Genomic DNA, 16,357 nt, shown 5'->3' with positions numbered 1-16,357 from the left:
AGAGGCCATTCCATGCCATCCGTTCTGATGCCATCCGTTGACGATGCAATCCCACGCTGACCGTTCCAATGAAGATATCATCCAATGATGATGCAATCTCACACTGACCGTTCCACTGACGATGCCATCCTCTTATGTCATTTTTATCAAACTATATTTTCATGGCCAGTCAATCCCAAGGATTACCAATTATAACTGCGAGCAGTGATTTCTGCGATGGAGCTTCCGAAACCGACCATGGTATAAAGTATAGCCACGAGGTATAAAGTTTGATAAGGATGACATCATAGTTCACATGGTTTGGCACCCAAACGAGCTGTCTTGCAGGTCAATATCCGTAAACCACTGTGCAGTGGCGGGTGAGCTAATAAGGGCAATTTGTACTTCTTGTGACTTTGCCCTTTGGGCCAATTATCAATTAGGCCTCTCCATTTCCTCATAATTAAGGTTTGTTGAAAATTTGATGACAAAAGCTCAAATAGTAAAAATGTTATGGCTTGGACACACACACACACACACACACACACACACACACACACACACACACACACACACACACACACACACACACACACACACACACACACACACACACACACACACACACACACACACACACACACACACACACAAACACAGTCACGCACACCTTAGGGCAGAAACGTGGACATACACACGCAGAGACACACATGCGGATAGACACTTTGAGACCTGGGATGTCTTTGAGACCTCTGTTACACCTTCTATAACCCACATATGGAGAGAACAGCCAAGGACATACACACACTCACATTCCCGGGGTGAAATGCCAGAGCGTTGGGATTCTTTGGGTCAACAACCTTCGGATAGGGGATAACCACCGATCCATCAGTGCCTTTCGCATGATTATCTGCATTTAAAGTTGTTGCAAGCAGAAGATCGAGCACCTGCGAGAAACAGACAAAACATAATTATAAAAGATAGCATGGTCAGGAGGAAACAACCTCTTGTTTTTTGAGCTCGGCTACGACAAAGTCGAGATGAGCTGTTAAAGCTATAATGATGTCCTTCAGTCAGTCAATCTGTACTTCCTTCGTTGTTTCCGTCCATGGGTCCATTTACATTTTTTCGTATTTTTCCCGACAACTCCAAGGTGGCTCAACGGATCGTTTTGAAACTCGGCACGATGATTAATTATGCCGGAGTCCTTTTTTAAATTTCCATCCAGGTGGTGAGGTAATTCGCTAATTATTTCAAAATGTTATCAATGTTTTGTATGGCCGTAACATTATTGCAAGAATCTGTCATAACACAAGATGTTTTGTTGTTGTTTAATGTATACCTCTTAATTTAATTTGATCTTCATCATTATTAAATTTGCCCTCTTGATTAAATTTTAACCTCTTAATGTCATAAAAGAACTCTTGTTTTGAAGAACGGGAAAGAAAGGGGGATGGAAGGACAGAGAGTTGGGGTGGGGTCGGAGGGTGGCAGAGAGGGTACAGTCCTTTTCTCATCACTTCTAGTCCTTTTGCCCTTTGAAGACCCTTTAAACCCTTTCGATCCATCAAAACAATTTCATACTCTATAGACCTTATAGACCCAAACAACTATTGGAATGCACCCTTTGGTCCTTTAAACTTCATAGAACCTTGAGACGATTATAATCATTAAGACCACTGAGACCCCTTAAAGGCTTTAAAACCTTAAACCTTTTAATACCCTTTTTAGACCCTCCAAACCCAAAAGACTGCTTACACCCATTGACCCTTTGAACCCCTTTAACCTTTTAAGAACGTTTAGACATTTACACACTTTAGATCTCTTAAGACCAATTTTAGATCTTATAGACAGACCCATTGGAGATTAGACAAATCGACTTGCACAAGCATATGATCAGATGAACCAATTGAAACAGAGACAGAGCAGAAGATATTTGCAGGAAAGTTAGTCATCACCATGTCCAGAAAGGAGGATTTGCCATTGGGAGAAATCTGGGTTGGAAAGTTTACAGATTGAATCAGTCCCATTTAGTCACGGAAGTCCTTTGCTGAAGTACCATGGGTGGTGAGAGAGGTACCATCACCCAGCCAAGTTACATGATGACAACTGAAATCACCACATACGAGGAAGAGAGAGTTGGGATGAGTGGTTAAATGTTTGCCCGTGTTTCCCGTAGTGGTTTCACATTTGTGTATTATCGGCTGCATGTTACGGGCCACACTTTGGGCCACCAGTGGCCATCGTGGGCCATGCAATGAAGAACAGGGCTTTTGACCAATTTAGAACATATAAACCCTTTAGATCATTGAGATCATTTTACCCGAACTACCATTGAAATCTCTCTTTTACGTTGCATTGTCAATCGAACAATCTATAAGCATCAATTTGCTCAAAACTAAATCCACCTTCACTCAATGTATAGAAAATATAAAATGAAGAGTGTTCTTAAAATTGCCATCAAAACATGAACTCTTTGAGCAATTTATGAGTCAATCAACATTTCCAACAATACTGACATTTTGAAAAAGGTTGTTCTGGATGTGTTGGTGTAAGTAAAAGTCAAAATCAGGACTGGTTTGATGATAATGATTCGGAAATTCAAAACGTGTTGGAAACGCATAATGCAGCACGTCAAATAACTTTATAACTTTTACTCATTCAACAAGAACAGCAACACGCAATTTTCACGTGACACACAAAACATCTTCGCCGCTACACTCGTTCTGCAATCGTTCGCCGCGACACAAAGCAATTGAAATCCATCAACCAGTTTCATCTGCTGATTGGCATTGTCATCCAACAACCAGCTAAAATGCAGCTTATTCTGGTAATTTCCACTAATTTTTCGAAGCAACAAAAATGTTTTGGCCCAATTAAAAAAAATCAAGCTCTACTCTCCTCGCTGAAAATGGTAATGTTTTAACAGAAAAGTCTCCAATTTTGAATCACTGGTGTGAGCGTTTCTCCAATCATTTCAAAGCAAATAATTTCTTGATTATAGTTTTGGACTCGATCTCTCAACATACTGTTCTCGAAAGTCTAGCCACTGCACCATTCCCTGAAATGAATGACGCAATCAAACAAATAAAAACACAAGAGCGAGCGGCCCAGATTGTACTCCAATGGAAATTTGGAAAATTGCCCACTTCTTCCTCACTGACTTTCTCTTTCGTCTTTTTTTTCTGCTTTTTTGCTTCATGAGTTTTTGCCAAGCAATTTCAAGAATGCAAATTTTTTTTCAATGTATTACGATTTTCAAAAAAGGTGACTGGTCAAATCAAAGCAACAATCGTATAATTAGTCCACTATTGGCTGCTGCAAAAGGTTTTCCAACATTATACAAAGTCGACTTGTTTCTTTCAGGGAAAGGTCTTAAGTAAGTCACAGAATGATTTTCCCAAATATCAATCGACTGTTGATGCATCTGAGTCAAATGCAGGAGAAACGTTGAGAGCAAAATCTTCCTTTCTTTGCTGTTTTTATTGATTTTACCAAGGCTTTTGATCGTCTAAATCGATCTTTATTGTGGAAAATTTTGGGTTGATTTGGTTGTCCGGACAAGCTAATTTTGCTGATTCATTGTCTGCATGATAATATGAATGGTTACATCGGAATGAACAATGAGCTGTCAGTTCCTTTTGCTGTTGAGAAGGGTGTGGAGCAGGGCTGTGTGCCAGCACCAACATTGTTCACATTGTTCCTTGCTGCTAGTTTTGAACACTTCATTGTGAAGGATGTTCCAAGTAGTATTTGTATTCGTGTGCAATTTGATGGTGGATTTTTCAATCTGCGTCACTTCTCAGCTGACTCAAAAATATTCAAGAAATTTGTGAGTGAATTATTGTGTGCTGATGATTGTGCATTTATCAGCAATTCAGCTTCTGACTTCCAGCGTACTCAATCTATTTTCAGCACCAATGACTGACTTTGGCTTCACAATCAATTTAACTTCAACAAAATTTTTTCACAAACCAATCTTTCCTCAAAATTTGGAAAATCCCCTGTCCTGTGCCATCGGTGGTGCTGCGTTGACTTTGCTGGCCAACTTTGTCTATCTTGGCAGCAATATTTCAAATTCCCTCAGCAATGGTCATGAAATTATTCTTATCTCAGCCACAGCCACACGTTTCAAAACCACTTCACGAAACTAAATGTTTAACTTCTCATTACATCTGGCTCCCAACTTCTCCTTTGTGTTTCTTTAAAACATTGCTTAAGCATTAATTTTCCACAAATGATGTACAGGATAAGGACATGAGGAGACATCAGTGGACATTTGAATGAACTGCATTGAGATTGGAACACAATGTACATATCATTCATTCGATTTGAATCTGCGCTCCCAGCATGCCATGCTAAACAGACCAAGCAATGTTTGTGTGTGAGTATGAGTTGCAGATCAGAAATGGAAGAAAATGTTCTTACTTCAGCACTGATTGACACCTCAATTTCTGCCTGAACATGACCTGGCATTCGTTGAGATGTTGAGTTGCAGGTATCTCTGATGAACACTATCGACTGTACAAATCGGAAAAGAAGAAGGGAAGGAACAAGATTTTTATTCTAAATGTGCCCCAAAAATAAAAACAAACACCGTCTTTCTGGCCTTCGAACAACCATGAGCTTTCCAAATCTTTAATGAGTGGTGAGCACATTCTCATAATTTTGCAGTGGGACCCCAATCAGGGTTATGATACTCGGGTTTGTTTGATAAAGGAAGAGTGAGCGAAGTGAAATTGTGAAACAAAATGGAGTTGCCCGTTGTAAAAGTCATCCGATGTACTGACTTCCAGAATTTTCTCCTCGGAGATGTATGGAGAATCAAACAGCACGTGGAGCCCTCTCAGTGCTTCAACATTTCTTGTGACATGGTGTATTGCCTGCAAGTGTAGCACAATAGGGTTTGAAGTACAATGTGTTCATGACAAACCGAATGACAAATGGGTGCTTAAGCAAGTTACTGGTTGCTAAGATTCATCATCATATTATAATTTCAGAAGTATTTGTGTATTTGTTTCACTTGAATACACTCCTGAGCCACTGCATGGAATAAGATGAAAACTTGTGGTTGTACTCAGAGGGTGCACATGAAGGATTTAAATGATTTAAAAAATTATAGTCCTGGGGGTTCGGGGTGGGAGAGCACCCCAATTCTCTCTCTGTAAATTCTGGATAGATTACTGCTGTCACCATGTAATGTTCACCACAAGAAATAAACGGAGAGATTACAGTGCGATTGACTTGTTCATTGCACATCCAACATGGCACCCGATCCAACATGGCACCTACCTTTCAACTTCTGTGGTGTAATAGTTACAGCGTCCACTGCGAGCCTGGTTTTTGGCCGGGGTTCAACCCGCTGACCTCAGAGCAGACGCTCTATAACCATTACATCATCAAGTCTGGTGATCAGGTCTGTCATTCACCTTGATGATCACTAAATATCTCAAACCTCGTACAATAAATTCACAAACTAATATGCTGTATTATTCCAGAAACACCTAAATGAATGTATTTATTCTGACTGGTGCACTCTACAAATACATAATGAGACAAAAAGGCAGACATGTCGTCATGTCACTTAGTACTGGACTTTCTGTCATTTCAAGACTAAACCAGTTTGGAAGAGAAGTGCAAATGCACCAAGATATGCAAAAACAAACAACCAGCTTATGTATGGAGATGAGTGGAAAGCTGTAATGATGAGTTCAAGCAATTGCACCTTCATGAACCAACGATGGAAGCTTACCTCCAAGAGGAGTCCCTGTTCTGATAGTTTGAAATATATAGACTCCTGAATAAGAAAAGGAAAAAAACAACAACAATAAAAAGGTCAGTAAAGACAGGCAGATGTATATGTACTCGAACCCGTTATTTTCATTAAATCAATGAACAACAATATCAATATTTAATGAACGTCCAATTTAAGGATAATCGGATTGTACTTCGTGTAAAATAAACTGATTCACAGGTGGAGCTTGTTAATGATTAGAGTTGAAATCCAGGTGGACCTGCTTTGCAGAAATGTTTGCAAATCAAAGCAGAACTGTGAAAGAATTACTGATATCTCATGGATATTGGAACAAAACTTAATTGTTGATGTAATTTTTAAAAGACAGTTCCCAAAACATAATAATTTGTGTTGGTAGAGGATACAAAAAAAAAGAAAATACCTGAAATGCCTACGAGTGGTCTACAAGAGGGAACGTATCAAGTTGATAGCATCAGTTGCATGGTGAGACTTCAACCGTATAATCAAACCTAATGCAATCAAATCAAATCGCAAGCCCATGATGGGCCCAGGCCGACTTTTTGGTGCATTGTTTGTAGCTCAATTCTTTATTATTTTGAAATACCAAGAATAGGGAAACGACAAAGATTTAAACTTGAAGGGCACTCGGTAGAGTGCATACCCTGCCCTGTAATACCTGATCCACGAGAACATATCTGGCCCAATACATTTTTGAGACATCGTGCAATCTATCATTTTTAGCCCAATCTCTCAATGGTGAAGAATCACTTAAAAAATTCTAGTAGTCCGATCCAGATCCGGGTCTTCACCAAAATCGAATCAATTTGTCATGGTCACACACCCAACTTGTCCACCAAGTTTCATCCGAATCTGTCCACAACGTTTTGAGATATCGTGTGAAATATCGGTTTAGCCGTATCTCTCAAAGGTAAAGAATCACTTTTAAAAAATGATCAGATCTGGATCTTCACCAAAATTGAATCATTTCTTCCTTGTCACACACCCAACATGTCCACCAAGTTTCATCCAAATTCATCCCCAATTTTTTGAGATATCATGCAATATATCATTTTTGGCCCGATCTCTCAATGGTGAAGAATTACTTGAAAAATTCTCGAAGTCGGATCGGGATTCGGTTCGTCACCAAATCTCATCAGTTCGTCCTTGTCACACACCGAAAAGAAAGGGGTGAAAACAACCTCCTCCACCATCAGTGGAGGAGGTAATTATGACCAACTTATTAAGCTTCATCATACTTCTCCTACATTGGACTTAGCATTGTGTAGAAATACAACGTAAAGTTGAAACTCAGCAGAGGATTGTCTAACATTTGACATTTTGTAAATTACTGACGAATTGACAAATGAAAATGCGACTGAAAATCCAAAGGCCAAATGTCCATTGTGAGAATGTGATGAAACTTATAACATTCTGTGCCTTTGCATTATTAAGAAATAGAACAGAGTATTCTGGTGTCTTCAGAAAGGGACACATCAAGCAGATCTAACTGGGACGATGGTACTAATGGCTCTCTTTTGTTTTCCTTGCAGGTCTGAGTGTAAACCTCGACAGATACATGCAGTGGATATCTCATTGTTTTCATCCATTCCTGCAAAAAAGTCATTATAACAGATAGGTATAAAGTGTTCAAAATTCTCACGACTTGAAACAGCCACATCATCGCCATAGTTGGTGCTGTTCACGCTTGAATAAATTAAAATCGGTGATTTTTTTTTTCCATACGTACTTCCGGTAGTGTTGCTCTGACTTCACCTCCCCACAGATGTAGATGAACTCTACACGACATCAACCTTGCTAATGTCCAAATGTTCAACATGCCAATCAAGAAATATCCAAAAACAGTCATCTGACGTGTTTTTTCAATATCTGTGTGGTCCATGGAAACTCGATGCAAACGCGTCTACCAAACTTAGTATCTCCTTGAGATCGGGAACCTTGAGGTTTCAATAATGCTGTAACAAACTCTGCTTTCACCGCAAAACTGAACAGTTCATGTCGCGATTTTCCCTGGAACTCCCCTTTCATGTTGGATTTTTTTTCAAGTCAATCGCTCGTAGATGTTGAAAGTTTGCACCATCAGAAGCCATTCTTTGGAGTTTGTTATGTCAGTGATTGAAGTGAAGCAAAAGCAATCAACTCAGGGTGCACATACATCATTACTTGTATTGCAAGTAATTATGTGTATTCTGTAAGCCAGAATGAACGAAAGTGCACGTTTAGTCGTCTGGCATGCAAACTCGAGTGGAAGTGTGCAGGACAACGAGAGCTCGTAAAAAAACCTATATTGCTTCACCGATGGCGGAGATCTGGTTATTTCACGTGGCGTGATGTCTCATGTGATTGGTGTTCCAATTTGCTGATGACAAAAGATAGGGCATTCTTTATTGGATTTGTAGGCTAGCTTTGCTATTGATAGGTGTAACAGAGGTCAGGGCTGTATTGAAGTCAAGCAGTTCAAGAGATACTTGAAAGACTTTCTCAGGTGTCCTCGTGGTCCTTATGAAGATGTTAGGCTGTTAGACCATGTGGAGGTACTCGCTATTACCTTCAGAAAATGATTTTCGTTGTGCAGATCACCAATCTGAATGAAATTTGGCATACTTAAAGAATTTTAGATGCCGAGTCCAAATCCACTTGTTTCCACGTCGAGGATATGACACAATTGGTCATTTTTGGCAATTAAAGATCCACCGAACATTAAAGCACGATTTTGACACAGAAATGAAGAATCAAGTGTTATGGCTGTGGAAATTCGCAAACCACCATTCAGGGCCCGTAGGTGAGATATCTCGCAGTTCATGTGTAGTTAGCCCCAAACCCATTGTATAGAGGGAATTTATGTGATTCATTGGGGCTGCGACGCATTGAGATAGCCGTTTTTCTGTTCTATCTTTATTTTGAACCAACCACGCTCCAACAGTTGGACAACAACATCAACGCCAACAGCCACGACCTTTACCTTCACAACTCAATCCCACATCATCGCATCACCGCCATTCCCAAACGGCACCATAACCATCAAACCACCACCGAAAACCCTCCACCAAGTTCACCTCTCTCCTTCTACGGCCATTCCTGCACCACCTGTGAACACTGAGCGTCGGGCTGTCTCGGGCCCTTTCGGCGGATGGTGCCGAATGCACCGAGCCGCGAGCGCAAATAGCAGCCTTTAAGAGGGAGAATTCGGATCAAGAACGCTACACGCCCACTTCCCCTCCGTCCAATTAGCAAGCGCGGAGCGGCTTGGCCCCGCCTCCAGGCACGTCTGTGTGAAATCGATATATGCAAATTCTAGGATCAGGGGAGGTTCACGCCCACTTTTCCTCCGTCTAATGGGCGAGCGTGGCTCCGCCACTGAGGCCATCCTGAGCCGGATATTTGCATATTGTTTTCTCCTGCCGGCCTATAAAACGGGGAGCGCAAGGCGAATCAGGGCAGAGTGAGTCGAGTCATCAGTGTGGCAGAGAATCGAGTCGGGTGGCGAAGTCAGTCGAGTCGGGTGGCGAAGTAATCGGTGTGTCTTCGAGTTGGGTTCTGGAGTCGGCGGAGAAGAGTTGCGGGAAGAGGCAAAGGAGCTCGGGTCCGAGGGAGAAGGACGGCGGTCGGCGACGAGGCCGCGGTGTGGGATCGCTCGTCGCGGGACCCAATCCAGCCAGCCATTCTGCTCCCCCAGGGCATCAACAATTCCCCCTTTCCCACGCGCTGAGATAGTGCAAAAAGGGGGCCCCGTTCCCACCCCACTCCAAACGTCGTGCCAACGAAACCCGCCAAGGAGCACGGAGTCGGGGCACAGCCACGCGGCCCCATCTGTGGCTCGCCCGACAACGCGTCACGAGGACGTGGGTAGGACCCCCCCGGTCTCACGGACAATTGGCCTCCAGGCCTGTCTGCCCCCTTGTCTATGAGGGTGGCTTCTTTCCTTTGCTTTTGAGTAAATGTGTGTTGGCGCCGTCTGCGAAGTAGAACTGTATAAGTGTTGCCGTGTGTGTGTGCGTAGTCGGTAGTAACTCTGCGTCGTTGTTGCTTTTGTTTTGGATGCTATATGTGCATGTTGACTGTTTGGCTGTATACGTGTGCTTTCCGTGTGCCAGGAAATAAATGTGCTTTGTGTGAACTGTTTTCCCGTTTCGCTTCATCTTTTTTTTATTTACCCTCCATCCTGATTCACGTAAAGGGTTCGTAGTGGGCTTACTACGCCCGGTAATTAATCGGGAGCGTCGAGGCCGACGATAACACCGCTCGGTTATCACTGTAGCATGGAACGGACCGCTTAAGCGGTTCGTGCCGGGAGTCAACCTGCGGCAAGGTACGATCGCCCGGTTTACCATCCGCGTGGGTACTTAGGTAGGTCGAGTTTGGCGAACAACTCTATCCTACGCGGGTGGACGAATGGCACGATTGTGGTGAGGTCGAAAGGTGATAGTTTAGGTGATCGTATGCAAAGTACCAGGGCATTGACGCTCTCGTGATCGCAAGATGTTTTGGCCAGTTCGAAGTACGAGTTGCCCGTATAAGCTCTAGTGCTATCTCCACCATTTCCAAGTAGGAGCACCAGAATGTGAATGTTTTGCTCGCTGTACATTGCTGCTGTCTGAAGTCGCTGTTGCGTGTGAACATTTCCGAGACCTCTTCCTATGACAGTAACTGTTCGAACAACGGAGACGGAAACGTTTCCTGGAGATGCTCTATACACCTCTCGAATCGCACATGCATCTCCTCTGCGAGGGAGTCGATGAAGGCCTGGAAGCATAGTCTTCCTCGCGCTTCGTAGACGAGCTTGTGACAGTGCAGACTCCTTTTATAGTGGTGGCCGTTTATTACTGAATTTGCAGAACGCTGAGCGACAATACCAGACTCTATTACGAGGTCTAGCAGACCTGCGTCTCTGAATCTTTTACCGATCATGCCTCGGAAGCTCATGAGTTGGTGGAATTCGCAGAGACGAATTACAAACCTTTCTCTCAACTCCGGGTGCAACCAACGAATCTCCTGTGCCTTACTGTAGATCGCAAGGTCGAAGACCAGAACTACTTCTTCACGCTCCAGTTTATCAGCCACATCGATGCTTTGGCGTAGGACCGTGAAAATGGGGTCCAGTTCCGTGGGTGATGCCTCGATCACAGGAAGGTAGATGATGGCTGACTTGGTCAACTCTTCATCCCGACGAAGGAGGGTGTTGTACCCAGTCCATGTCGGCAACCGCCCGTCCGTTTTCTGGACCGTTTTCATTGTGTAATAGAGCACATCCAGTGATAGCCTGTCCTCTTGTGACGGACTGATGTCAATGTCACAACTGTAAAAGGCTGTGGTCCCTTGCCTTTTCCCGCCACCATACTTGAGAATGGGTGGCGTGTCACCAACTAATGACCGCTGACGACGACTAATTAGAGTCACTGGACGAGCGTGCTGAATTGGCTCAGAGGGTGCGTCTTGTATCATCAATCCATTGGTGTGGTGAGTGGTCCCATGACTAGTGAGGGTCTCCTCACTGAAATCGATGTTATCATACGCAAATATTGTCGGTACATTTCTGAGGCAGTTTGAGGGCAGTTTTCCCTCCTGATAAATCTGCAACAGTGCCAAAGCAGTTTCCAACGCCTGTGTAGTACTGACTGAGAAACAATGCCCAAGCTTGTTGAGCAGTCCTAACAGTGGAGTAGAACCAGGCCAATGTTTCACAGTCAGGTCCAATGCATAAGACTTAGGAGTAAACGTCTGAGCCCTTGACGCTATAGAAACAACGTCTTGAAGAACAGAGAGCATTTTCAGATGAATATGCCGTGGGAGTTCCACAAATTTCTCCAGGGTTGGCTCGTCTGACAGGCCCGCTATCCATGCAACAAGGTTGTACAATGCAACAGGGATGGCTCTTTCAGCATTTGAAATGTCGAAGTCAGGAGCAAGTGGTGGCCATGTAATGTCCACACTTTGATGTTTGTTCAGGTTATCCCTCACCATGAGTGCTCCCGAGTATAGAACATGTAAATTGAGGCCTGAGTCACCCTGCTGTGGACCCTGGCTGGCTTCATCCTCTGTAGTTGACTCTGTTTCTGTTGTAGAGCTACTGTCTACAACAGCAGCCTGAGCAATGGAACCAATATCAATGTCCTTCATGTACACCACTTTGCTCTCAGACATTTTTGGTGGACGATAGAAAATCATGTCTGGGTACCGTTCCTGCAGTCTTTTCTTCAGTCTTGTTGCCTGGTAGTTGGCCTTATCCTGACCTTCGCATACTCTGAGTAGGTCATTGAACATCTCACACAACTTCTTCATGTGTATAGATTGCTTTCCATCAATGTGTCTTACCTTGATTACTTCATCACAGAAAATCTCAAATGTTGAGTCATAGTTCACTTTCTGAGTTTGGAGTTTACTTCCACTCTTTCTGTGGTATGTGTCATTCACATACTCGAAATAACATTTACGGTGATAACAAACTTCCAGCGCCACACAGTCTTTATCCTTTATAGTTGTCATTATTCTCACATCACGTTCATCTCTCCACTGCTCAGCAGTTTCCCTCAGCTTTCCTCCATCCTGTGTTTCTGCCAGGGACAACTGATCACGTTGAGATTTTCCTTTGACACGGATGAATTTGTCTTTTTCTGGCATATGATACAAATTCTTGGCAGTACACCAGCCGATTTGCCAGCCACCTTTTCTACAGAGGTTCTGAGGGATTTTCTACATATTTTGTGGTATGAGTGCCCCTCTTCTTCGAGTCCGCCCACTACCTCACTGGCTCTCGCAGAAACTGCAGTAGTGCTGGCTTCTGATTTCCTTTTCCTGGCTTCAGCGCGTTTCATATGATCCGTGTTTCAAAACGACGCATAGCAGAACCGGTGACAGCGGGCATCCGCAGGAGGATCAGTCATTGGCAGCAGTTTCATAATTTGATCAGCCAGCAAACGGCATTTGTTGATAGTTTCACTATCTGTGGCGTCGCACATAGCCTTCGCACACTCGCTCGCATACCTTACGCCAGCTCTTATCCGTGAATTGCGTCACTTTCTCATCATCCTTCGCGCCCAAGTGTATGAAACAACGCATATTTGGTTGTTGAAAGACCAAAAGTCACTCGAAATCACACGACAACCATGGGGTCCGCCATCTTGATTTGGGCGTTTACTGGTCGTTTCCTCCGCAATTACAAGCATGCCACGCCCACTTCATGGCGGTAATTTCAAATGGTAATAACTGTCGGTGTGTCAACTTGTGCATATGGAAACAAGTAGGAATTTCAATGGTGTGTTCTCATGAATGTACAGGGTGAATTTCGTTTCGATTGGTGATCTGCACAACAAAACTGAACGAACCGACCCACCTCCACATGACCTTTGTGGGCCGTTTGGCTCTATCATTCAGTTTTGTTACCATGATCAAGGAACAGAGCATGGAAGTCAGAAAGCAGGGACAGAAGACAGACAGACCACCGACATTTTGTCATTCTTTGTTGAATTGGCAAATAATGAACTAACTCAAAGTTTCACACAAAGTGTTCTTGCGAGCAAAATGTACAAGGTTTCATCTTCAGACTTAACATTCCCAAGATATCGTCACACAAAGATACTTTATACTTTGAGCATTCCTTCTGTATATTTTTTTTTCTTCTATTGAACATTCCTTCATGCTTGAAGGAAGAACTTTTTGCTTGCAAGATGTAAAAATGAGCAAAACCTTCAGCTTCATACAATTTTAAGTGATTGACCAGAAGTTTTAAGTCAGAAACAAGCAAACCAACTCAACCAAGCAAAATAATGAGATTTTCTTTGGAGAACACTGAAAACCAATGGGGTAATGAAGAAGAATGAGAGAGTGGATGCCAGACAAATAGAAGAATATTGTGGTACACACACAACAATAACAAGCATTTTAAGGCCATTTTCCCTGCTGGAGCGGGGGTTAGCCTAGTCTTGTGGTGGAGTCAGATCCAAAATATTGCCTTGTTTGTACCCATTTAGAATCAACAGCAGAAGGCTCACCTGAACGGCGATTTTCTTTCCCTTCTTGTGACTGTGGTTAAATGTCGATTTGAAAAGGCTGAGATAAAATGAAACAGCATAATTAGAAAGTGGCAGTTTCCTCTCGATATCTGACAAACAAAAACCACGATATTATCTCAACTCTGATCAAACAAAGATAAATAAATGGTTACATGAATGAATTGCAAAGAAAAATGCAAAGATGGAAAGACAATGTCAATAGTTTGATTGGTGGAGAAAAAGACAGGAAATTAATTAAATAGGATCAATATGTTATTGTTATTCCCATAGCCCTCTGCAGGGTAAGAGGACACACAACCTTTTGATACCTGAAAGGTTACCTCTGAACAGGTTGCAAAGTCCTGCTCAGGTATCCAGGACACCAGCAAACAAATTACCATGGGACCAGACATGGCAAGCTCCAGAGATAATTCAGCAAAATAGCATCCATAAAATTGGATTATCTTTTCCTTTACTCTTTCCTATGAAGGTATTTGCAAAATAACAGCTTTCCATAATTTTGGATTCTGAAAATAAAGAATGTACATTAAACTTGGATATCACTCTGTTGATGTCAACAATTATCACATTTTGTAAGGAATACTTAACTGAATATTTCAGACTTTACTCTGAAGGTGAATACAAAATACAAGCTTCCTATGAATTTGCATTCCTACGATGAGGAACACAGAACAATTTAACATATCGCTTTTTGATTGTGTCATTTGATGACATTGCTAGTTAAGAATAACTAATTACTCCAGACACTTCAGGGGCAAATTTCAGGTTAATTTGATTTGTCATTGTGGAGATACTGAGAAGGTGAAACGTTGAAACAGTTTGTTTTCTTCAGATTTTCTGTATACAATGAAGAGGCTCATGGAGGAGCTTAAACATAAAATGGTTCAGGACATAACAGAACAAAGGAACATTAGAAAGAGAAGAGGGGGGGGGGGAGGGAGGGACGGAGAGCCAGTGGTAGGAAACGGAAAAAATAGAGGAAGACTTGGAGAAATAAGGGATGTGAGAAAGACTGATGGCTCGGGGAAGGCACACTGGGTGGATAAGAGATACAGACACAAACTGTCATAATGTCAAGTTGTGGGAAAATGACAGTTCGAGACCAGTCGTATCACTGATTCACTTGTCACGCTGCACCAAGCTGATCCCTCCCAAAATTCGTAAATTAACCAAATTTCACAGAATACTTAAATATATATCTACTACCGGAGTATGTTTACACATTGTGTAGGCATATGAACCGTGCTTCCCCATTGTCTTGGGTCGCTCACCTGTATTTGATTTTTCATTTATTTTCATTTATTTATATATTCATTGATGGATGCTTTCCGATGGTTCTGTGATTTTTTTTCCCCAGGTGTATCAACTTTGATGTCGATTGGCACATACAATTACCATGATTCCCCATTATCTCTGATCGCTCACCTGCATTTTTTTTCATTTATTTATATTTTCATTTATGGATATTATCTGACAATTCCATGATTTTTCCTGAATTGTGTAATATGATTTACAAGTGATTCTTCACCACTGAGAGATAGGAGTAAAAACTGTACGAGGTGTGTTTAAAAAGTATCCAACCTTAATTTTTCGTGCATAAACAAATGAAGCTAGGGAGGCATGGTTTGGTGCACGTATGGAGGCGATCGTAATCCGTATGCGTGAATAATTTCCAGCATGCAGAAGCTGTCAGTAGCCGACAGACCGCCGATGAGTGAGGAAGTGGAAGTGAGCGCCGTCGGATTTTCGTTTTTGAGAAAACGATGGATCACTGTGGTCTCATCGCCAGTGATCACTGTGTTTAAAAAGTTGGGATCACTGTTCACAGTCTCCAGCATGTCCTGTGCGATCTCCAAACGGAGTTGCTTCTGCTCGATCGTTAGCAGCTTTGGCACGAACTTCGCTGAGATTCTCCTTAAGCCCAAATCCTCAGTCACAATGGAATGAACGGATCCAATGCTGACGCCCGCCTCGTCTGCAAGTTCTCTGATCATGATTCGACGATCCTGCATCAGCAGGGTCCTCACTTGGTCAATGACGATCTCATTTCGGGATGTTGAGGGCCAACCAGAACGTGCTTCACGTTCCACTGATGTGCGACCATCTTTGAAGCGGTTGTACCACTCTTTTATCTGTGTGGTGCCCATTGCTTCGTTCCCGAAGGCCTGTTGAATCTTGCGGATCGTTTCCACTTTGGAATCACCAAGCTTTACACAAAATTTGATGCAGTAGCGTTGTTCAAGTGTTTCCGTCATTTTGTCAAAAACGAAAATCCGACGGCGCTCACTTACACTTCCTCACTCATTGGCGGTCTGTCGGCGACTGACAGCTTCTGCAGGCGGGAAAATATTCATGCATACGGATTAGGATCGCCTACATACGTGCACCAAACCACGCCTCCCTAGCTTCATTTGTTTACGCATGAAAAATTAAGGTTGGATACATTTTGAACACACCTCGTATGTATGTGTATATATATATATATATATATATATATATATATATATATATATATATATATATATATATATATATATATATATATATATATATATATATATGTATATCTATATAGTCATGTGCCGCTTAACGATGT

The 16,357-nt window shown here is 42.4% G+C and overlaps 1 protein-coding gene across 2 annotated transcripts in view; it reads right to left on the bottom strand.

Annotated features, from left to right (window-relative positions):
• Nucleotides 1–16,357, bottom strand: part of LOC147010452 (uncharacterized) — a 108,187-nt gene that overhangs the window by 23,156 nt on the left and 68,674 nt on the right. For both annotated transcript variants that reach the window (XM_085860123.1, XM_085860124.1), the window contains exons 18-22: nt 13,741–13,798; nt 5,732–5,776; nt 4,770–4,862; nt 4,408–4,500; nt 792–926 (exon numbers count right to left, since the gene is read on the bottom strand). In XM_085860123.1, coding sequence (XP_085716249.1) covers nt 792–926; nt 4,408–4,500; nt 4,770–4,862; nt 5,732–5,776; nt 13,741–13,798 — 424 coding nt within the window. The remainder of the gene's footprint in view (nt 1–791; nt 927–4,407; nt 4,501–4,769; nt 4,863–5,731; nt 5,777–13,740; nt 13,799–16,357) is intronic.

The sequence above is a fragment of the Eptatretus burgeri genome, chromosome 16 (assembly GCF_056783735.1).
Source record: "Eptatretus burgeri isolate ZD-2024b chromosome 16, Ebu_testis_v1, whole genome shotgun sequence".
Lineage (NCBI taxonomy): Eukaryota > Metazoa > Chordata > Myxini > Myxiniformes > Myxinidae > Eptatretus > Eptatretus burgeri.
The sequence above is the reverse complement of the archived record's forward strand: the minus strand, read 5'-3'. Positions and strand labels throughout refer to the sequence as shown.